Source organism: Miscanthus floridulus, chromosome 15, assembly GCF_019320115.1.
Source record: "Miscanthus floridulus cultivar M001 chromosome 15, ASM1932011v1, whole genome shotgun sequence".
Lineage (NCBI taxonomy): Eukaryota > Viridiplantae > Streptophyta > Magnoliopsida > Poales > Poaceae > Miscanthus > Miscanthus floridulus.
Genome location: NC_089594.1, coordinates 4,714,886 through 4,737,601, shown reverse-complemented (window position 1 = coordinate 4,737,601; position 22,716 = coordinate 4,714,886). Strand labels below are relative to the sequence as shown.

At 49.3% G+C, this 22,716-nt stretch overlaps 1 protein-coding gene across 2 annotated transcripts; it reads right to left on the bottom strand.

Annotated features, from left to right (window-relative positions):
• Positions 1-4,102: 4,102 nt before the first annotated feature.
• LOC136509644 (uncharacterized) lies at positions 4,103-18,581 on the bottom strand. 2 transcript variants are annotated; one of them, XR_010772408.1, is made up of 5 exons: positions 18,062-18,581; positions 17,826-17,960; positions 16,222-16,265; positions 15,157-15,421; positions 4,103-4,392 (listed from the first exon to the last, which is right to left on the bottom strand). XR_010772408.1 is itself a non-coding variant. In XM_066504391.1 (4 exons), the coding sequence occupies exons 1-4, from the start codon at positions 18,248-18,250 to the stop codon at positions 4,389-4,391; spliced, it is 372 nt and encodes a 123-aa protein (XP_066360488.1). In that variant the 5' UTR covers positions 18,251-18,571; the 3' UTR covers positions 4,103-4,388. The 2 variants fall into 2 exon arrangements, 1 of the variants encoding a protein (XP_066360488.1); XM_066504391.1 differs by lacking the exon at positions 15,157-15,421 and having other exon boundaries at positions 18,062-18,571.
• Positions 18,582-22,716: the final 4,135 nt, after the last annotated feature.

Sequence of the window (22,716 nt, the reverse complement as noted above, 5' to 3'; positions counted from 1 at the left end):
TGTGCATGCTGCTTGCATCTATTGCAGTCGGTCGTGTGTGTTCATTCGTAGTCTAATAATAATACCAATAATGATAGTCTGTTGAGCCTGTACCTCTAGTTTAGCAGTGACATTATATACACAACAATGGCACTGTTCGCCTGTCTTATAATCCATACTTTTTAGCTTGTTTTTTTTTCAGCCGGAACAATATTTTTCTCTCACAACAAATCTACCGGAACAGTGTTTCGGCGTGTTTTTTCAGCGAAGCGAACGGGGCCAATATTGTTTTTTATATCCTCACTACGTCCGTAGGAAGTGTTTCTCTGGGAATGCTAAATGCTAAATGATTGGTTCACTGCTACAGAAGAGGCAAACCCGGCCTAACGGCACATGACTGTTGGGTATGTTGGAGCCGACAGTGATCCATCTTCACTAATGGCTCGTTAGGGTAGCATCCGATTAATGATTGTGGATTCGACAGACCCAACACTTAAGACACCTATCACTGTTACGAGTGGAGGCATAACCCGACAATGTCCCGGTTAATTACATCCACCAACCGACTGTGTTCTAGTTGGGATATTGCTTCCAGTTTAGGCCACCAACCTACAGTTCTAGTTGGGATATTGCTACCGGTTTAGGCCACTAGCTGGCATTGACATGCTAATACCATGTTGTGGCTTGATTCAGCAGCGTCATAATGGTATCATTGTAGGGTTTTGGGTTGACTCGACAATGTTAAGGAACGTTGGATCCATCTCTTACCACCCACTAGTGTAGGATTCAGCATCAGCCCCGGTTGGGAAACCCCCTTTAGTCCCGGTTTTCCAATCGGGATTGCGAATCCGGAACTAAAGGTCTCCCATTTAGTTCCGTTCTGGGAACCGGGACTGAAAGTGAACCTTTAGCCCTGGTTGCTATTACCAACATGGACTAAATGGTCACCTAGACCTTACCCCAGGGTGGGCACGTTTAGTCTCGGTTGATGTTTTCAACCGGGACTAAAGGTTCATTTTTTTTCTATTTCTTTCCTTTTCATTTTATGGTTTCTTTTTAATTTAATTCTTTTTGGTTTCGATTAGCTTTTCGTATATGAATTCTACGCTGCTAATATACGTCCATAAATACGTATGTGTAAGGTTTCGTTCGAGCGGTATACATAAATAACACACTAAAATGTATGAAACTGTATATATAAATATTTTAAGAGGTTGCACGTGCATGGAATATGTACATAATAAAGTTACAAAAACCTTGTACTCATGTCCTTGGGATGTCATTCAACCTGAATCTTCAGTCGTATGGCTACTAAGTAATAATTCTTTAGGGTCATAGTAGTACGCGCCTTTGGGATCTATGACCCAATCCATAAGAAATCCTGACAATGCCTCTTGAATTGTTTTGATCTGGTCACATCGCAGAACCTTTTGCTTTCTCTATTCAACCTTCAATTCGAATGAACGAAAAAGTATGAATATATATATATATATATATATATATATATATATATATATATATATATATGATTATATATATCAACACAATGGTAATAAAATTGTGTATATTTTTACGTACTTGGAGGATCTCTTCTGGAGTTCTCCTTGAGTATTCCATGAGGAACTTACAGACGTAGTATCCACATAAGTTGTTTCTCGATCCCTGCTGCAGACACCACTTTACGAGAAAAAGATTCATCATCAACCAATGAAACATGGTAATAATGAATTGAACTAAATAAAGATGCGGTGACCTAGCTAGTACTTACTGGGTATTGAACTATATCCAGATGCACTTTCCAATGACCATAATGGTGTTTCTGGGCGAACTTTTTCCAAGCACTGCCCAATAAAATAAATAAATTTAGTTATATCAATAAAATGGCATAAGAGAGTATACAGTGTGCGATACGGAAATTACCGCTGGAGAATATCTATCATTTCTTGGTAATCTTCTGGGGGGTTTTGTCGCTGAGTCAAAGATCTTTACAAGACTCCTGAGCATATCGATGACCAGCAGTATCCAGTGAAAGCTACATGTTTATACGCAGGCATAACTCATTAACTAAAGTCAACCTGGAGTAAACAAAATAAAATGAGACATTAACACTCACTTGAAGTTGTAAGGAAAGAGTATCAGTGTCTTGTCATGTTGCTTATCTAAGAACCTAAACAGATTCTTCTCCACTTGAGTTCGCATCTATCATATGGAGTAACCATGTCTCTGAATGTGAGATTCGGATCCATAAAACCAACATCCATTAACTTTTTTTTCTTTATTTTCAGCATCTCATATCTGCATTTATATAGTACAAAAGAATATATATAGTGTGAGGATAACTATATATAGACAACGAACTAACATGCAAGTTACTTTCAATTGTAGAAACAATCACTTACAGACACCAGCAGTTGAGGAGAGATTTGTCGAGAGGGTCCCGGTTTAATAGTTGGTGTAATTCATTGAACTCAATATGTACAATGTCATAGCCATTGAAGTAATGCTCTAGTCTAACTCTTGCAAGAAGCCATGCCTCTTCCTTCGCACATGCATTTAAGTACCACTTGTTTAATAAGAACATTTGCGTACCCAGTGATGAATAGGACTTAGGGTTGACAAGACTCCTACCATACACTTAGGTCCGGTAAATATCAAATTTGGCTGTTGGTATCGATCCTCCCCCAATGAGCTGTTGAGGTGTGAGACCTGTTGTGTCCATGAAGTCTTGGAGTGCCTCCCTATCGATTGGACTGCCTTGTGCGTTTGTACAATCATCCTCAACAACTAGCGGGTCGATAGATTGCTTAGATTGCTGCCCGAGCTGTGCAACATCTTTCCCTGCTCTCTTTGCTTTTAGCGACGCCTTATATGACTTGTCAAGAGAGCGTTCATAGTCCGATAATGGCGGGGGCTTACATGCCTCACGCCGATTTTTCTCCACTTCACTGACTCTTTTCCTTAGTTCTCGTTGAGCTATGTAGTGCAGCTTTGGTGGGTTTTTTCATAAGTTCCTTCTTCTTTGCTATTGATTCTGCTACACTTTGCTGCCAGTTATCCAAATCTTTTTGTGCTATGCTTTTGATTCCTCTTTAGACTTCTCGTAAGGTAGCTTCTCCGAGGACTTTGTTTTACGACGGCTGACTTTCTTCTTCAACGGGGACTTCACCGGGGGCAGGGGCCTCTTATGGCGCCTCTACGGCACGAGAGACGGAGGAGGGGGAGACCGCCTTGGAGGAGATGGAGATGCAGCTGTGCCATGTAACGCATCATCATTGTGCAGAGCATCATCATCGTCCAAACCACTCTGATGATCATCATGGGATGGAAGAACTGGACTCAGGTTGGGAGACCTATGAGTACAAAAATGATTGTGAGTAGATGGTTATACGCGAGAAGCAAACAATTGAGAATGATTATTGAAAAACGGTTTCGTTCACTTTGATCCGCACCTATCATGAGGCAGTTGAGGAGGCGACGGTACCCTAGCCGCCGCATTGGGAATAATGATGTAACACTTGCACCATATAATGAATGAATGCTCTGCTTGTCCTATGGTCTTCTCCCGATCACCTCCAAGAAAGTCCAGAGCCACTTCCCTATATTCTTTGGTAACTCTATCCACCGAGACACTATAATATTCTGGTGGAATTGGATTCCCATGGCTTCTTGGTGTCTTGTTAGGGGCCACAGGAGAACCAATACCATGCGCCACCACGACTGTGCTATTCCACATGGGAATGTGCAGCTCACATGGCGTCAAAGGCACGGTGATGTCATCCACGGGGAAGTGCTGCAATGCGTCATCTTGACACTACAAGAGATGTGAGATTTTATGACAATTAATCTATATCATAATATGTGAACTTTGTCACATATTAGCATTTGTGACGTTTGTATGACAAAAAAGCTCGAGTCACAAACCATGCGTCTTAAACCATGCTGTGTCGTTTATATGTTCATGTCATAAATCTATGACATTGGTTTTCAAGTCATAAAGGTTTATGACTTTTGTTTCAACGTCATAGGTTCTTCGACCTTGCCACATATCAATTTGCATATTGCACAAATTTTAAATAGGCAAATCCCATTACAACCACTCATACAAAACAAATATAAGCCTAGCCCATTTAACACACTGAGGCCCAAATCAAATGTTGAATCAATCGGTCTGAATCCATCCAAATCCATATACAATTAAATTTCATTCATGACCAATCCAACGTAAGCTTAAGTCAAAGTGTGCAAATCTATAACTAGCATAGATGACAGCACCCTGATCATACACAAATATAAAAAAACAGATGCAAACTTCACTGATCTATATTTTCTCTTGGCATGTTTTAGGCACAACTAGATCACACATGCAGCAGCTTCTGATCTTCTCCAAGGAGCGCAGCACCACTCTTGGTTTATCTGCAAGGAAACGTAGACATAAATACACATCATTGACAACTCAACCAGATTATATATCCAAGGCTATGACAAAAATCAATTAGAGGTTGGAAAAAGGCAAACTGCAATCATGTACAACTAACTGAAGAAACAAATGAAATTATTGAATATACCAACCGTAATAGCTACTATTGTCCATATCAGTACTTCAGTAGACTACATTAAATGAGTAATCAAAGTGATTTATTTCGCAAAGTGTCGGTGCAGAAAGTGACCAACACGTAAATATTTATAGTTTTGCCGTACGTTGTGAGCGGAGATGGCCTAGCACTCAATGACACAGGGTTTATACTGGTTCAGGCAACGTGCCCTACGTCCAGTTTGAGTCGATCGGTGACTTTATTCCTGAGTCCAGGTGCTCGAAGTTTGCAGTGGGGTTACAAACGAGAAGAAGAAAGATGGGGTGTATAAGAGGTCCGGTCGGTTCCGGTCGGAAGGGCCGAGAGCGACAGGAGCACCGCTATGAGCTAAGTGTTCAAGCATGTGCTTGAGGTCCGAACCTGACAGTTCTGTGGTTGTGAGCTAGTGAACTTGATCGATCTAATGAATCTAAAGGAACTGAGCTTGAATCAACTTGGGTTAACTTGGGTTTTTGTTCCTCTTCTTCTTGGGAGAGAGCTCATCCCCTTTTATAGATGAAGAGGATGGCCTTACAAGTGAGAGGGAGAGAGTACGAACACTTCTAAGCCTTGTTGCCCACGCCGATGGGTATAGGATGATGGTAGGCGCCCACAACACTGTTGATGTTACTGCTGAGTGCCAGATGCATGTGGGAGGTGGTGTTGTCTTCTTCGGGTGTGCAGACGTCGGTACCTACATATACTGTTGATGCCCAGAGGCATGTGAGGGGTTTCACCAGGATCACCCGGTACAGTAAATCCCGATGCCCACAACACTATTGATGTCCAGAGGCATGTGGGGGCCTTATCGTATGGGATTTGGACGGCGCCCACAATACTGCAGAGGAAAAAGTTGGCACCTACAATACTGTTTGTATAAGGACGGTTACAGAGTACTGTTCCTGCATGTGACAGGGTACGGTCCCTGGTATCGTTGTTTGACTTGCATGCCTTGCCCCGCTTTTCTCCGCACGTCTCCTGGTCCCTACCGAGCGGGCGTCCCCGGTCGGGTGGTCCCAGTTGGCTCTGACCATGTCGGTTGGAGGAGTGGTAAGCAGGGTCTTTGCGTACCCCGGTCGGAGACATGGAGTCAGAGTCGGAGGTAGTGTTTTGCCAGGCCTTTCGGTCGGAGGTGTCCGGAGGCAGGCTGGAGACCGAAGTGAGCGCTTCGGTCAGAGAGGTGGGCCAGAGTCCGAGAGCGGGCGCCTTTCCTCCTCGGCCAGGCCTTCTGGTCAGCGATTGGATCACCCTTCTGACCCGTCGTTCCGATACTTGGGCCGGCCCATGAGTTGCGCTTTGTCAGCTTGGACCAAGCCTTTGTTTGGGAAGCCAGTCTACGAGGGACCCCGGGTTTATGAACCTGACAGGAGCCCCCAAGCCCCCGGGCGATTCAGGCAAAATTGTCTGGGGGATTTTTTGCCTTGACGCGGGTGTAGCCCCCGAGCCCCCGGGCGGTTCGGGTAGAACTGTCTGGGGGGGGTTTTCGTGTTGCCAGCGGGTGAGGTTTTTGTTTCATCAGCGGGTGTAGCCCCCGGACGGTTCGGGCAGAACCGTCTAGGGGGTGTTTGTTTAGCGGGCATGTGTGCGTGTTTCTCAGTCGAGATGGAGTTGTTTAACCAAGGTGTCAGTGCGCAGCCATGGTGTTTAGTTAGTTTTTATGGATTGGGGAGACAGAGCTCGTGGACCCTAGCATCGGTGCACACCATGGGATCAGGTGAGTCAGAGTCGTGAATGGACCCTGGCGTCGGTGCGCGCCGTGGATCGAAATAGTTAGTTTTTAGGGATCGAAGGAGACGGAGCTCATGGACCCTAGCGTCGGTGCGCGCCATGGGATCGGGTGAGTCGGAGTCATGAACGGACCCTAGCGTCGGTGCGCGTCGTAGAGCAAAACAGTTAGTTTTTAGGGATCGAGCGAGACGGAGCCCGTGGGTCCTAGTGTCGGTGCGCGCCGTGGGACCGGGCGGGTCGGAGTCGTGGATCCTGGCCTCGGCGCAGCCCGGGCAGCCGAGGTAGTTAGTTTAGGGATCAGACAAGGTGACAAGGCGGTGCTCGCGGATCCTGATGGGGCGAGATCGGGGGCGCAGACCCAGGTGTTTTTGGAGCATAGTCGGAGGGTAGCCGGATGGGCCAAGATCAGGGTCGCAAACCCAGGTGTTTGGAGTGCAGTCGGAGCGTAGCCGGATGGGGCGCGATCGGGGTCACAAGCACAGGTGTTTGGAGCGCAGCCAGAGCGTAGCCGGATGGGGGCGAGATTGGGGTCACAAATCCATGTGTTTGGAGCGCAGTCGGAAGGGGCAAGTTCGGGGTCGCAGACCCAAGCTTTTTGTGTATTGAGCCCCCAAGCCCCGTTGGGCCTTAGTAGGGGTCGGTGTGAGTTGTGTGCATTACCCCATCCTCAGTTCCTCACAACCAGAGGGGTTGATTTTTGTCGCTTGTCCCGATCGCTTGGGCTCGAGTGACGCGCTCGGTGAGTTCGCTAACGGGTATGATCAAGTGGAATCCGGGTCCGTCATTCGTGACGGGGTCGGCATAGCCCTCTTGTGACATTCCACTACTCCTTTACCTACAACCCAGTAGATGCCTGGGTCATTCTAGAGACCGACCCAGGTGGCCTAATGGCCCAGGTGGCCTAATGGCCTCCCCTCGATGGAGAGTCTGTGGGCTTGGTGAGAGGTTCAGGATCGAACGAGAAGGTTGAGATGACCCTATCTGCCAGACTAGGCGAGGACCGCACAGGGCTCATCTACATTTTTCTCCCCTGGCTCTATTGTTTGCTCATGTCGAATGAGGCAACCGCCGCTTTGTGACGCAACACGGAGCATTGTGGTGCATTCCGCTGCACGTGCGATGCTTAGTTCTCGACCCCCCGGGAGGTTCAGGGCCCGAATCGTCCGGGAGGCATGGGCATATGGAATGAATGCATGTATGGATGTATGAAATGATTATAAAGAAATAGAGGGGGTTGGTAGTGTTTACCTTGATGACTTTAAGTGACGGGGTTTGGAAAGCTTCAGTCGGAAACGTCCGACCGGGACCCGTGCTCATCGTTTCATGATGGAGTTAGTATGGCCTACATGGGGCATCCCTTTGCTCCTTACTTGTCTCTCGGTGTTTATCTTGAGCGATCCGTTTGACTTAGAGGGCCCGATGGTCTCTCCCGGCGGAGATCCTGTTTTTAGGTTTTTCCAGGTCTGTCCTGGGGAAGCGGAGAGCCGCCCGCGTGCGGTGGCGCTTTGGTTCTTGTGCCCAGCATGCGGTAGTGGTGGGCCATGCCCAGGCCATGTCCCGTCCGATCAGGAGCCGTTCCGTCGGGCAGGGCATGTCTCATCGGTCAAGGCGCGTCTTATCTACATTAAATGGGAAAGAGTTTTTCGCTCCATCGTTTCGCTTTCCCCGATCGGCGCGCCCTTCCCTAACTGTTGTTCCCTTTTCCTTAAGTAGGAGAAGGGAGAGGGTTTTTGCCCCGTGTTCTTTTGCCAGTTCCTCATCTGCCACCTCCCTTCCTCTTCCTTCTTGCCGTGAGCGTTCCTGAGAGCCACGGTGGTTTCTAGGAAAGAAAAGGGAGAGAGTGAGGGAGAAGAGAACTCACCAATCCTTTTGTGATCCCTGGGCGAAATGTTAGACTGGAGGTCGTCCACTGTGAGGGAGTCGGTGTTGAAGGCCTTCGTTGCGAAGGGGTTCCTGCCACCGAAGGAGGTGACGCACTAGAGGGTTCTCGAGAGGGAGTTCCCGCAACCTCGGCCTGGCGAGGTGGTGTCCTTCCTTACATTCCATGAGTGTGGGTTAGGGTACCATGCACACTGGTTCCTGCGTGGGCTCCTCAATGAGTGGGGTCTGGAGCTGCAGCACCTTAACCCAATGGGGGTGCTGCACATCGCCGGCTTCGTCACCGTCTGTGAGGCTTTCCTCGGGATGGAGCTGCACGTAGATTTCTTTCGGCGGCTGTTCTCTGGGAGAGCCTTGACGGTGGGGAATCCAGCCGAGATCACGCCGGTGGGGGGTTTCACCCTGCAGAGGAAACCATGAGCGGGAGGCTCATATCCCACGTACCTCCCCTATGACTCCAACTGGGGGTGGCATGGGGAGTGGTTTTACATTAGGAATCCGGCGGAGGCGCCGTTCCTGATGTTCACTGGTGAGAGACCAGAGAAGCAGGAAAGTTGGTCGTGGGGTTGCGCCCGTAAGGAGAGGAAGAAGGTGGAGGTCATCGAGGAGGAGCTCCAGAAGCTTGTGCAGCGTGGTCTTGATGGGGTGCGGGTGTTCCACACCCTCTACCGCCGCCGAGTTGCGCCATTGGCGGAGAGGACGTGGCTGATGTGGATGTATAGCAGCCCATCGAACCCGGACCGTCGGAGGATCTGCCGGACGACAAGGTCTAGAGTCGCCTTGACCGAGTGCTACAGCTAAAGCCCAACGAGAGAGTCGAAGGGAAGCCCGCACCTTTCAACTCCGCGATCATGTCCAGACTGGTATGCTCTCTTCTCTTTAGTTCGTACTTCTCCCTCTGCTTTTCCTATTTTTTGATTTGGAGCCACACGTTCCGCAGGGGCTTGGAGTTTACAAGTCCCGACCGCACCTTCCCAAGGGTCTGAAGGGCGTGGCCCGGCAGACCGCTCAGAAGGAGGCGGTGTACGCCAGGAAGAAGAAGAAGGCCGAGGTGGCTCATCGAAAGTACAAGGAGAAGGAGGTGGCCCGGCGCGTTAAGGCTGGGGAGAGAAAGAGCGACGTTGAGTCCGAGCTTGAGTCAGAGGATACCACGGATGTGGATGAAATGGTTTTCTCCATGGAGGAAAGTTGGGAGGTCGTTGTGACCTCGGCGGAGCATCGCGACCTTGCGGTGACGTCCGCTGGTGATGAGCAGGAGGCGGTGGCGGCGCATGGTGGTTCCCGTGCCGAGGAAGCGCGCGGCGAGCGCGGACGTCATCGACGAACAGGAGGCAAAGCGTACGCGGTCACCGCACCCCTTGGTGGCATCGTCGGTCCCATCCCCGCCTGCCACGGACGTGGCCGAGCAAACCGGGCGGTCCGAGGAGCGGACTGGCACCAGTGCGTCTTACGACTCGCAATCGGAGGATGCTCCACTAGTTGCTCCAGTCAGGGAGTCCCGAGCCGAGGGTCGCGACGACCCAAAGGCCGGGCAGGAGCCGGTTAGGACTCCGCCCCCAGCCAAAGTGAGGGGGCGTGAGTCGCAGCCTGGGAGTGGTCCTTGCCCTGTAGGCCCGTTGATGCCGGGTCTTGCCTTCAGAGTCGTGCCGCTCACCTCCCGATACGTTTTCCTTTGTCCTTTTTTGATCTTTTGTTGTTGAGTCTTTTTGGAGTGTGACTTATCTACACTTTTTCTCAGTGGCCGAGCGATGTCGGGGTTGAGCATCGCCCCAACTCCCATGCGGGAGGCTTGGAGGCCCACCCTGCAGCGTGTCACGACGAGCGACGAGGGGAACAGGGTGGCGGCTGCGAAGCCTTCCCTTCCGGGGGTGGTGCCCCTTGGGTCGGCTGCTGGCACGACAGCGACAGCGGTGGCAGCGTCGTTATTGGTGGCGATCCTGGTGCTGACGGCGGAGGTTGCGTTGGAGGTAACTCTCGCGGCCCCTCCTCCACCGGCTACAGTGGAAGAGGTGTGGGAGGCCGAGCTCCCTGCCTCGCTGGGTGGAGGGCTGCACGGCTCACCCTTGTCGTCGGAGCCAAAGGCGCCAGGGGTAGACGTGGCTGGGACGGAGTTGGAATGCCCGGTGGCGGCCCGCACAATCGAGGTGGTGGAGATCCCATCTGACGATGAGGCGGTTGTCATGGCGGAGCCGCCGGTGTCATCGTGGGAGCTAGTGGTGGTCTAGTCGGAGGCTAGGCCCTCCAACGAGCTACCGGAGGGTGACCTGGAGTGGCCCTACCCTGAGGACCCAGCGAAGGTGCGGTTTGTCCTTCGAGATTCCCAGGAGTGTCAGCTCTGGGATATCCTTGGGGAGCAAGAGCGTGCCACGGTGTCTGAACTCACCAACCTGTCTACGAAGCTCGGAGATGCCCAGAAGCGGGTTAAGTCCGCTCAGCAATTAGTTAAGGTCGACCTACAGCTTGTTGTGGAGGTGAGTCTCTAGTACTTGTCCTTGACTTTTGAATCTTTTGTTAGTTGCCTTAGCATGCTTGTTTTTCATAGAGTCTGAAGGGGATGTCGCCGTTTCCTCTGAATGGAGCATGCCCGGATGGCTGAGCTTGAGCATCAGCTAGAGTCCGCTCGCCGTGAGTCCCAGGACCGGGCGGCTGAGGTGACCGTGGCGTGGGCGGAGGGGCAGCATGCAGTAGAGCGGGCAACTACCGCCGAGCAAGGGCTTGAGGCAGCGAAGGCCCACCAGGCGGAGACTGAGACGGGGTTGCGGACATCCCTGGCGAACACCGAGGCGACGCTCCAAGAGTCCTTGGTGGCCCTTGAGTTGGAGCGGAGTGCCCTGGAGTTGGCGCGGAAGGCCCTGAAGTCGGAGCGAAAGGCCCAGTCGGAGGCGGACCAGGAGATGCTCGCGCTTCAGGGCCGGGCGATGGGGACGGAGGGGGTGAACGCCTGGCTATGCGCGCAGACGACTCGATAGGTGGAGGAATTCTCCATCCTTGAGAACTTTCGCGTTGGTACGTACCTTTTCTGTTTTTCATCGTGTCGGTTTTTCCTTCAGCCTGTTTCTGAGTTTGTCGCCCTTCTTTCAGAGCTGGATGGAAGGGTGAAGATGCTGGAGCGGGACCTAGAGACGATCAAGGCGACCTTCAGTCGGAATGCCGAGGAGCTGGCCAAGTCCCATGAAGAGCGACGTGCTCTCGAGGGGGATCTTTACCAGATCCGCAACGTTGCCCAGCTCGTCGTCTCGGAAGTCTTTGGGTCGGCACCAAGTACTAGCGCTCCCGTCGTCCAGCTGGCGGAGGTCCCGGATGTGGTCCGGGACCTTATTAGTTGCGAGTTGTTCTATGGAGCATCGGGGGTGCTAACTTCGGTGGCGACGCACCACCCGAACCTGAACTTCGCCACTATCTGCAGTGGGTATGCTGAAGGCTTGAGCATGGAGGACATCCAATCGATCGGGGAGAGCTTGCTGCCGCACGCAAGGTCGGTGGCAGAGCAAGTCTCTGCTTAGTGGGTGATGGATGTCCGTCGTGAAGACATGGCCAGAAGCATGCATGGGGAGGACGCTGCCCAGTCTGCGGATGGCGCGGAGCCTAGGTTGGAGGTGAATGTCGCCTCGGCTTCGACTGAGCCGAATGTCGTGCCGCCGGGGAGTGAGCAGCCTGCGCCTTCGTCGGTCGCACCGACAGCAGATGCCACCAGGCCGGTCCAATAGCTTGTAAAATATAAGTAGTTTAGTGAACGTAAAAAGTTTAAGTTCGTGGAGGAGCCCCCGTGTAAACGTTCATGTGTGCTTAACGACTATAGTTGGTTTTGTTTTCTGTGATGGAGTCACTCCGTTCGAGGAAGCTTGTTCCCTTTTGTTCCTTAGTTTTTCCTTAGCATAATTTTGTTTTTTATTCTTTCTTTCTCGTACCTGCCCGTTTGTCCCATAGGCTGCAACCTTGGGAGCCCGGGGCATGGCCCGTGGGGCTCAACTGCTCGTAACCGTAGGGAAAGGCGAGGTGCGATTAGTTGAAATGTTTTAAAGCAAAGCTACGTAAGGGAAATTAAAGGAACGAACTCCCCTTTTGATCAGGTAGGAAGGAATTTCACCATATGATAGTAAACAAAACCGAGAGGTAGTAGTGCCCCCTAGTGGAGCCCCCGAGCGCCCCGTCCCAAAAAGTGTTCGGGTCGGGGAGCTTTTATAGGAGCATATGCTAAGTAAACAATGGTAAGACTGAAACTTAGGGAAAGAAAAAATGACATAGTTGTTCCAAGCGTTCGGAGAGAATGTCGTCGTTGTTGTCCTTGAGTCGATAGGAGTCTGGTCGGATCACTTCAACCTTCAGTCGTCTGGATCCTTGCCCGCTACACCCCCTTTCTCGGTTGCTGCTTCTTCGCCTTTTTCTTCCTTTGTGCTGGCAGCCTGCCGCAGAAGGTGCTTGAGGAGCTGGCAGTCCCTGTAGAGGTGTTTGACGGGGTAGTCGTGGTTGTTGCACGGGCTCTCCATGAGCTCGTGGAAGTGGCTCAGAGGGTCCTGCTGGGGCTGCGTGCCCGCGTGATCAACCGTGACGGCCAACGCGGAGTTGGCCGATCAGCGGTGATCCTTTGTGTTCTTTTTCCCGCTCTGCGTGGAGAGGCCATCGTCCTGACCCTAGCGCTTGGCCTTACCTTTCCCCCGGCCTCCGTTGGAGCGTGGTTGGAGCGACGCTCGCTAGAGGTTTTGGACAAAGGTCCGCGGTCCAAGGCCGTCAGGACTGGGACTTCGATTGCTGTCGTGTGTGTCTCGGTTCGGCCCGAGCCATGCGTAGACAGGCAGTCGATACGGAGCAGTCGTCAAGTCAAGGCGAGGTGCCAATGTGGCCTCCTGTGCCACGCTCAGCGACCGCCGTGGTGATTGGGTGGAGCGACCCATCTGCTGTGTCCTCATTCCCCCGGTGGGGAGTGAGGTCATGAGTTGGCGTCGCGATATGGAGCTCTTCGCTTGTTGCACGGCGACGGTCTCCACTAGCACCCAGAGGTTCCGGTGGATCGCCTGTTCGTGAGGGTCATTTGGCTCGGACAGGCTGCGCAGAAGTATTGCCGTGGCGGCGATGTTCTGACCGGCCCGAGCGAACTATGGGGGATCGATTCCCCTGTCCATGGTGTTGCGTTGGACCCAACGGGCGCTGCTCGCCGGTCTATGTGCATGGGGTGCAGCGTGGTGCACCGAGTGCACTGGCGCAGTCGGTGGCTGATGCAGCCACTGTTGTCGTAGCGCCTCGCCGTGCTCCCGTGTGAGCTCAGGGGTCTCCGCACGAGAGTCCGATGAGGAGTGAGTCTATGAGAACTCTGCTTCCACCGGTGGGTGTCCCAGAGCGTCCGCCCTAGCGCACTCCCGGGACGGATGATGGCTAGGCGCCATGTCGCCGATGCTGGAGCCGTCACTCTTGCCATTGTCATCCATGAGGTCGGGGAAACAGGTGGAAGCATAGCTCGCCATTCCCACGAATTTGGACGTGAGAGGGGGCGGCGCCGACGTCCTCCGGAGCCCCCGAGCGTACGCGTCCGCGGGAGACGCGAGGCCGTAGGGGAACCAGTCGTATGGCCCTCGCATCGGGGACAACGGGGTCTCTCCAGGTAATCTGCGGAAGATAGAGAATAGTAAGTGAATAACAGTATGTACATTACTCACAGCGGGGTTTGAGCAGAGAGTTTGCTCGGAATGAAGCGCAGATGCCGCGCTGTCGAAGTCGTGCGTCCCGAAGTTGATGGAGGGCGCCCCACCGACGGGTGCCGGAACGTATGTCTCCTCGTGGAGGCGTAGTACGCCGAGCCAGTCGGCGATGAAGTCCAGGCTTCCAAAGAGGAAGGCCTGGGATGACTCAAAAATAGGTGGAACCCACATCCCAACAGGTGAGAGTGCGGGAAACTCCAGGGAGCCGAAGCGAATCATATCGCCTGAACCTACCACGACGAGGGTGGCGGAAAAGTGGGCCATCCGATGACCAAAAAGTGTTGAACGCATAACGTCTTCCCCACGGACGGCGCCAACTGTCGGTGCAGAAAGTGACCAACACGTAAATATATATAGTTTTGTCGTACGTTGTGATCGGAGGTGGCCTAGCACTCAATGAAACATGGTTTATACTAGTTTAGACAACGTGCCCTACGTCTAGTTTGAGTCGGTCGGTGACTTTATTCCTGAGCCCAGGTGCTTGAAGTTTGCAGTGGGGTTACAAACGAGAAGAAAGATGGGGTGTACAAGAGGTCCGATCGGCTCCGATCAGAAGGGCCGAGAGCGACAGGAGCACCGCTATGAGCTAAGTGTTTAAGCGTGTGCTTGAGGTCCGAACCTGACAGTTCTGTGGTTCTGAGCTAGTGAACTTGATCGATCTAATGAATCTAAAGGAACTGAGCTTGAATCAACTTGGGTTAACTTGGGTTTTTGTTCCTCTTCTTCTTGGGAGAGAGCTCATCCCCTTTTATAGATGAAGGGGATGGCCTTACAAGTGAGAGGGAGAGAGTGCGAACGCTTCTAAGCCTTGTTGCCCACGCCGATGGGTACATGATGATGGTAGACGCCCACAACACTGTTGATGTTACTGCTGAGTGCCAGATGCATGTGGGAGGTGGTGTTGTCTTCTTTGGGTGTGCAGACGTCGGTACCTACATATACTGTTGATGCCCAGAGGTATGTGAGGGGTTTCACCAGGATCACCCGGTACGGTAAATCTCGGCGCCCAAAACACTATTGATGTCCAGAGGCATGTGGGGGCCTTATCGTATGGGATTTGGACAGCGCCCACAATACTATGGGGGAAAAACTCGGCGCCTACAATACTGTGTGTCAGGGCGGTTGCAGAGTACTGTTCCTGCAGGTGACAGGATATGGTCCCTGGTATCGTGGTTTGACTTGCACGCCTTGCCCCACTTTTCTCTGCACGTCTCCTGGTGCCTACCGAGCGGGTGTCCCCGGTCGGTTGGTCCCAGTCGGCTCTGACCATGTCGGTTGGAGGAGTAGTAAGCAGGGTCTTTGCGTACCTCGGTCGAAGACGTGGAGTCGGAGTCGGAGGTAGTGTTTTGCAAGGCCTTTCGATCGGAGAGGCGTCCGGAGGCGGGCTGAAGACTGAAGTGAGCGCTCCGGTCGGAGAGCTGGGCCGGAGTTGGAGAGCAGACGCCTTTCCTCCTCGGCCAGGCCTTCTAGTCGGCGATTGGATCGCCCTTCTGGCCCATCGTTCCGATACTTGGGCCGGCCCATGAGTTACGCGTTGTCAGCTTGGGCTGAGCCTTTGTTTGGGAAGCCGGTCTGCGAGGGACCCTGGGTTTATGAACCCGACACAAAGGTTGCACGTACTTTTTTCAACTCAGTGGAGAACATGAGATGCAGCCAATAAACAGGATCTATTTAAGTTCAGCCTATGTTAAGGCCAAATTTTAGTTCAGGCCAGATCTGGTTCAAAGATCATTTTTGCTAAAGATCATACTATCATGTTAACATGTGTTGCAGCAAAATTCACAGCCTAACAAAATTCACAGCCTTCTCTTTTCAGGTTTCCTATTTAATCACTAAAAAGTATGTTGATTCAGCCAAAGGGGAGGTCATCAGATCCATGCAAGAAGAAAGATCCACACAAGAAAGGGGAGGCTTCAGGGGAGGGTTAAGGACATGCAATTATCTCGCAGTATGACAAACTAGCCTCCACTTGGGGTTTATAAAATTTCAGATCCAAGCATGGTTTATAAAATTTCAGTGAACTAAATACACATCTGTGCATACAGACTACATATGCAAAAGAGCATACTGCTACCAACAAAGCTAATTAAATGCAAAACCGAGACAAGCAAGATGAGTTCAAAATAAACAGCTAGTGTTAATCAAATGATCATGGAATGATGGCCGATATGTAACAAAGGTCTATCTACTATTCATGTGAGTAGGCAAGTCACAAACTGATGTCACTGAACAGAGCAATCAATATGCAAAGGCAGGTTCTGTTATAAATCTAAAACTATTGACCTTCTCCTATGAATCTAACAAACAATTCAAAGCTGAAACTGAATTGAGTTGGTTGTACTGCTACTAGCCACCAATGTTGTGTTGCTTACCTAAGGTAGAGATGGGCACGAGTAGCTGCAGCACTGTCATGGACCTGCGGGAAACAAAATAATAGATAGCCTAAGTATTTCAAAATCAACATTCAATTCAACAGATATGCAACAAAGATACTGAAGTTTGCTAATTTTCAGTACTAAAAAATGAAACAGTAAGGTCTGGAAGCAAAGAGCAGTGTGCACTTTTAATGCCTGAGCCTACATGCATGGTGATGCTCAAAATTGTGAGTTTTTACTGCAACCAGGAATAATAACAGCAGGGTCAATCTTGTAAACAGCATGCAGCATCACATAACAAAAGTGGGATGCAGCCAATCATGCTTTTTATTTAGATTTCATCAGAACCCACCAATTAGACAGCTAAAAATACATATACTGTAAAGCCTGGAAGCAAGAGCAGTGTCCATTGTTATTGCTAGATTGATTGAAGACATGTGTATTTTCCTGTTGTAGAAAGGTGGGTGCTAAATAATTTAACTGGTTTACCCCATGACTCCAGCGGACTAAATATACTTTCCCGGTTTCATATTTAAGGATGCCATACCTTTAGACATGGCGTCCTCAGCAGTATCAATTAGCAGTAACATATACTTTCCCAGTTTCATATTTAAGGGCCAGCAGCGTTGGAGAGCTTGCGGCTGCAGGAAAAGGAGCCTGCTCTGCTCCTTCTGCCGCTGTTTGTCAGTTTGTTCGGTGAAACCGAAAACCGAAACCGAAGAAACCGACACCGAACTCGTCGGTTGATAGTTCTTTGAGGAACCGATCGGTTCTCCATCTCTGGAAACCGAATTCTAGAGAAACCGATCAAACCAAACCGAATACTTAGTTTAAACCGATTGCCCAGTCTGAGACCCAAGTGTACAAATGGATGGCAGCATGTTAGTTAGAAAGAGGGATATGGCTCATTCAAAGCTGCTATGCTACACCTACAATTTCAAGCCATCATAATGTACTCTTTTTAAAGTAGTAGGACAGTGCTGTTGTGCTACACCTACAATTTCAAGCATACCATAAAGCTTAAAATAAACTCCATAAGCCATTGAAATTTTGCTTGAAATTTTCTCAACCTGACAAACTTACTGCAGCAGGAACCTCTGAATAAGCAATCTTAGTTAACGGTGTCTGCTCCAATTTATTATTGCAAATTAGCATAACCAGAAACTCAAAAGGCAAAAAATTTAGAGCAGCACATGATGCAATATATCTGTTTCCTCTAGGCTATTCTTGCCCAGAGGTCTTGTTATATATCTAACCCTTCAAATTTTATTTCTCTATTATCTTTTTTCTCCAAGCAAATTGAGCAGCTAGCAGCCAACACAGCTATATCACAGGGCAGGACAACAAATAGATCATGGATCACCAATAGATAAACATGTTTTAAACAAGTGGATCACCATGTCAAAAAATATGTACTAGTCAGTAAAGAATATAGGATAGTAATGTTGATATTTGGTCAAAAAATCTGTACTAGTCGCTACTCAAAATAGGATAGTACAAATTTGTCAAATGCCACACATGCAACAAAGAGAGCAAGTTGAGATGTTCATTAAGAGGATGGATCACTAACATGAATGCAACAGAAGAAAGCCAGGCCGTACCATCATCCAACATCTGCATCCTCCTTTTGATGCTGCTGCTGCTGCTCCACCTTCCTCAACCCAGCTAACGACTTGAGCCACCTTGCTACTAGATGCCCATTGCACCACTGCTCTGCCCACCTCAACCACAATATCCTAAAGACAACAAATTCACCAGGTTCCTTTAGTGCCGACACAAATGCATAAATAGCACCCAAACTACACAATCTCACAGCTGCTGTAGGAAGAGGGCTGACCTTGGCCACTGGAAGTGGCACTGCTGCCTCCATGCCCCGGCGTGGTTGCACTCGGAGCTGCAGATCCGAATGCTGGGATGAGGAGGGGTCGAGGGGATGCAGATCCGCCATGGTCCAGGTGGGGCCGCGCCTGTGACGGGGCGGCACGCCGTGAGGGCTGCGTCCGCATGACTGGATGATCACGCCCATGTATCGGGAGACGGCGGCCAGAGGCAGGCCTAGGGTCGCGCCCTAGAGAGCCCGCGGTCGACGGCGAGCCTGTGGGGCGCCGGTCCTAGGGGCGGCAGGCGGCCGCAGATCTGGGGGTGCCGGACCTAGGGGCAGCGGCCGGCGGAGGATCTGGGGCGCCGGACCTGGGGGAGGCGGCCAGCGACTGATCTGGAGGCGCCGGCCGGCGGTGGAGCGCATCACGGGACCTGGAGTCGTGGTCACGGAGAGTATGGGGAGTCACGGTCGCGCTCACAGGACCTAAGGGAAGGTAGGCAGTGGGGCTGGGGCTACAGGGGGGTTTAGATTTAGTTTTTTTTTGTATTTTCTATTTCTATTCACCAGAAGGCACCAACATCAATGTTAACGCGTGAACGCCAAATCCATTGCGCACAATTCAATTTCCCTGTGTATTGGCAAAATTTCTCTGTGTATAAAGTCTTAATCTAAAGAATAATTAATATTTTCATGTGATGTGAGTTGTAACAAAACCGACAGGGTAATTCTAATTACCCTATGTGTATTTTCACACATAGAGAAAACATGACATTTCCCTGTGTGTATTTGTATTTTTATGTCGGTATTTTCAGAACCGACATGTTAATCATGAATTTCCCGGTTGGTGGCCAAAAACCCACACAAAAATTCATCCCCCACAGGACAATTCCAGTTTCCAGTAGTGAAATATATTTTTCTTTAATTGTTATTTTAGTACCTAACTCAGCCACACATATATATTCTAACATCTATTTATTGTTATTCATAAATGCGTACAGGTGTATACTTTTATCTACTATTTGAAATAATTAACAATAAATAATATTTCTATATTTTATATACATCTTGATTTTCTTCAACTTGCCGGTTACTAGAATGATATACGATTATGGACAGGATTAATGACATTGATCAACACCTACGGTGTTACTAGACCTATCTTGGTAGTTGGACCCGCATGCCACCTTATAATAATGTTAGTAAAATCAATAAAATAATTTGTGATATACCATCCTTGCAAATTGTTCTTTATGACATGGCAAATATTGTCATTATATACAATTGGACTAGCTTTAAGGCATTTTTTTGTGACATATTTACTTATGTCACTAAGTTTGGATGCCTCTAGAAAAATCGTCATAAACTAGTTGATTTAGTGACTTTTTGACCTGATGTCATGTTATAAACGTCATAAACCAGCACATTTCTTGTAGTGTGATTTGGGAGCTCAGTGGAAGTGCAGCTGCTTCTTAGCTGAGGGGGGCTAACGTTGACTTCATGCTCTAATGTTGACTGCCTTTGGCTACTCAACTATAGTGCCACTTGCCGTCTGATTTCCTATTGCATTCTCACCTCCATGTTTGGTTCTCGTTCCTACGTTCGAAGCACCGCCTCCTTGAACCTATGGACCCGATCTACTCCTCGTCCTTCCTTCGCTGGCGGCTTCTGTAGGTAGCGGTGTCCTCAGGGAAGCCATGCCGCTATGAAATCAACCCTTTACCTCACGTTCGCCCAGGGTGTTCAAGAGTCTGGAGGGCGTACGTCAGCTCATCCTTCTCTCGGTTGGGCACAAAGGCACCACTGGCAGAAGCATATATAATATCAAAAAGTCTTTGTGCTGCTGTTCCGATTTGCCCACCAACAACCGGCTCCCTAGTCTCTAGGTCCAGTGATCCCCATGCGCAAAAAACCAATTCTTGGAGCATTTGGACCAATCGATTAAAAATGGATGGATCCCTTTGGAAAGCAGGTCTTCTTCCATTCTTTGCCACCTGGGAATGCCACTCCTATATAGCCACTTGATCTCGTTTTGTGATGGTATACCTTTTATCACGCATTCTGTAGGTTCTTTCTCACCCGTGCCTCACCCTCTTCCGAGGTATTGTACCTTACAAATTTAGGCCAGTCGTGCCACAACTTTTTTATGGGCTTTTAGCACTAAAATCTGAAGTCAGATTCTTCTTCACAAATTCATTGTACAACTTCTTCTAGGTCTAGAATTGTGTGGCCATCTTCTTGAGAGCCCAATTTTTAACTAGTTTTCTTTATGTCTTCACCTCCTGGTAGATGGAAATGTGCAGTGACTGAATCCCAAAGAACGTCCTTGTCTCGCTCAGAGACAAAACTGATCTGAGGAGATTCCTTCTTCATTTTCCATTGACGGGCGTTGATCGGGAGCCTTTCCCTAACAAAAACCCATGGTGGTTTACAAATTCTTTGCATTCTTTGTTGGTAGGAGCGATTCGCCGGTATTAGGATCGACTTCTGTGATTATGTGGTGGCCCTATAACAGATTTATTGGGCTTGGTACACTTTTACTTTTTGTCGACGTCGTCGATCAAGAGGGCTACGTACGTAGAAACACAAAGATTCAGTAATGCATAATCATATATATATAAGAGACGCAAGATTATTAACAAATACACCAAAAAATTCATAGCACTAATAAAATCAATCCTTTTAACTATGAAGATTTAAATATATTTCTTCAATATTATTTTCTACAACTATATTGTTTAATTTTCCACAATTTTTCTATATATATTATAGTACACTACAATATTTCTATCTATTTTTCTATTTTTTCTATGCCAAAAAAATAATATGCACATCACACACACTCACTCACTCTCACTCGCTCAAGCTCATCATACACAGTTTACATGATCATCACTCACACACATATACACATGATCATCATTATATCACTGTGTCATTACACTATATACTCACGGAGAGGATGTCGACGTACGGCGAGGACGAGGACAAGAATGAGGACGGCACGAAGATGAGGCCGGCGGTGCTAGAGATGATGACGAGGATGAGGGACGAGCGGTGAGGCACATGCATGGACCGCTAGCTGGCCGGAGAGATGAGGCACGCCCGTGCGCGTGGAGCTGGGGATGAAGCGAGCGCATGATGAAGCGGTGATAGAGGTAGGCGCGTGGAGCCAGCGATGATGAGGACGACGGCGGCGGATCTAGATCAGATCTAGGCGAGGGCGCGAGGATGACAGTGGCGGTTTTGAATTTGGGCGCTGCGCACGGATGGGAGAGGCGCGAGCCAGGTCACCAACAGAGACAACAAGAGTGGTGCGCACGTGTGGAAGCAATGAGGAGCAGCGGCGGTGCGGTGGGTCAGGTGAAGAACGAGCGAGATGATGGAGGGGGAGAAGAAGAGGTGGTATATAGGGGGATCTTTAGTCTTGGGTTAAGCCATGTCCCGAGACTAAAGGTCCGTTAGTGCGGGGTGATGGCTGGAAATCGGGACTAAAGGTCTGACCTTTAGCCCCGGGTACAGTGATGGCCCGAGAGTAAAGGTGATTTTGGTGGGCCGCGAAAACACAACCCATCTTTAGTCCTGGGTGGTTGATCCAGCGGGGAGTAAAGGTGTACATGACCCATGTACATGACCTTTCAACATTTTTTCAAAAATATACCTTCCATTTCATCAAAACAGTGCATGCATGCATTATATCCCTTGTTTGACTATCCTGAAAGATTACTAAGAGCAGGCCAATCAATGATTGTTACGAACAACAATGCTCATAGGTCAAAGTGTTCCTATTTGTACTCATCCCATGCATGTATGCCTATGCTGTTCCACAAAAGTAGAAGTTCCTCAACTAATGACCTCAGGTACACATCAATGTCGTTTCCACGTGTTGACCCCGAAAATTTGACGCCGGGAACATAGTGATCAACGCCGGTGAGGAGGCCACGCGGCGCAGAACCCAAGCTTCTCGCCAGGCTTTGGGAGGGCACCACCGGATTGGACAGCCATGACCTCGAGGCATGCCAGTCAATTTAACCTGCAATTGATAAGGTAGCAAGATTGATCAGTAATTTAAGGTGGAACATGCTGATCGTTCATCCAGATAGTTCCAAATATGCGGCCAAGTGGCCAATGAGACAAGGCTATCTACTAGAGAGTCGATATCCAGCATGTTCATGATGCATGATAAGTAAAACAAGCATATCGGCAATCATCAGTTACTCAATTAAATAGATCTAACCTACCGATTATCATGAAAGCATGCGAAGAGGTGTACAAAAGATAGGCATGAAAGCATATGATTTTGATTGAGAAACATACTAGCTTTTAACCAAGATAAAAACAAGTAAAAAGCATGTACAGAGCCAACATATATTCTCAAAAGATAGACTATCGGCTAAATAGCCGATTCTAGTGAAAGAAGGGTCATAGCATGCAACCACTCAACAGTTAGACGTGTATAAACTTGTACACCTATCAGATCCAATCAACTATCTTTAGTAGTGGGGGTCAGACCTAACCGATGTAGCCATAATAAAGATAACAAATTAAATCTTAAAAGCACGTAGATCTATAAATGCTTAACGACATCGTGGGAACATGCTATGATCGTGAAAGCACAGGCGATCGGTTAAATAGCCGATGCAAACATAGTATGCAGCCGAAGACTATGCTTG

What these genes read in the sequence shown, in the direction of transcription:
- LOC136509644 (XM_066504391.1), bottom strand. Translation starts at nt 18,250, where the DNA reads ATGGGCGTGATCATCCAGTCATGCGGACGCAGCCCTCACGGCGTGCCG. An exon ending in TGCCACTTCCAGTGGCCAAG is followed by an intron (nt 17,961 to 18,061) that starts GTCAGCCCTCTT and finishes TGTTGTCTTTAG; the next exon opens with GATATTGTGGTTGAGGTGGG. An exon ending in GATGCAGATGTTGGATGATG is followed by an intron (nt 16,266 to 17,825) that starts GTACGGCCTGGC and finishes TGTTTCCCGCAG; the next exon opens with GTCCATGACAGTGCTGCAGC.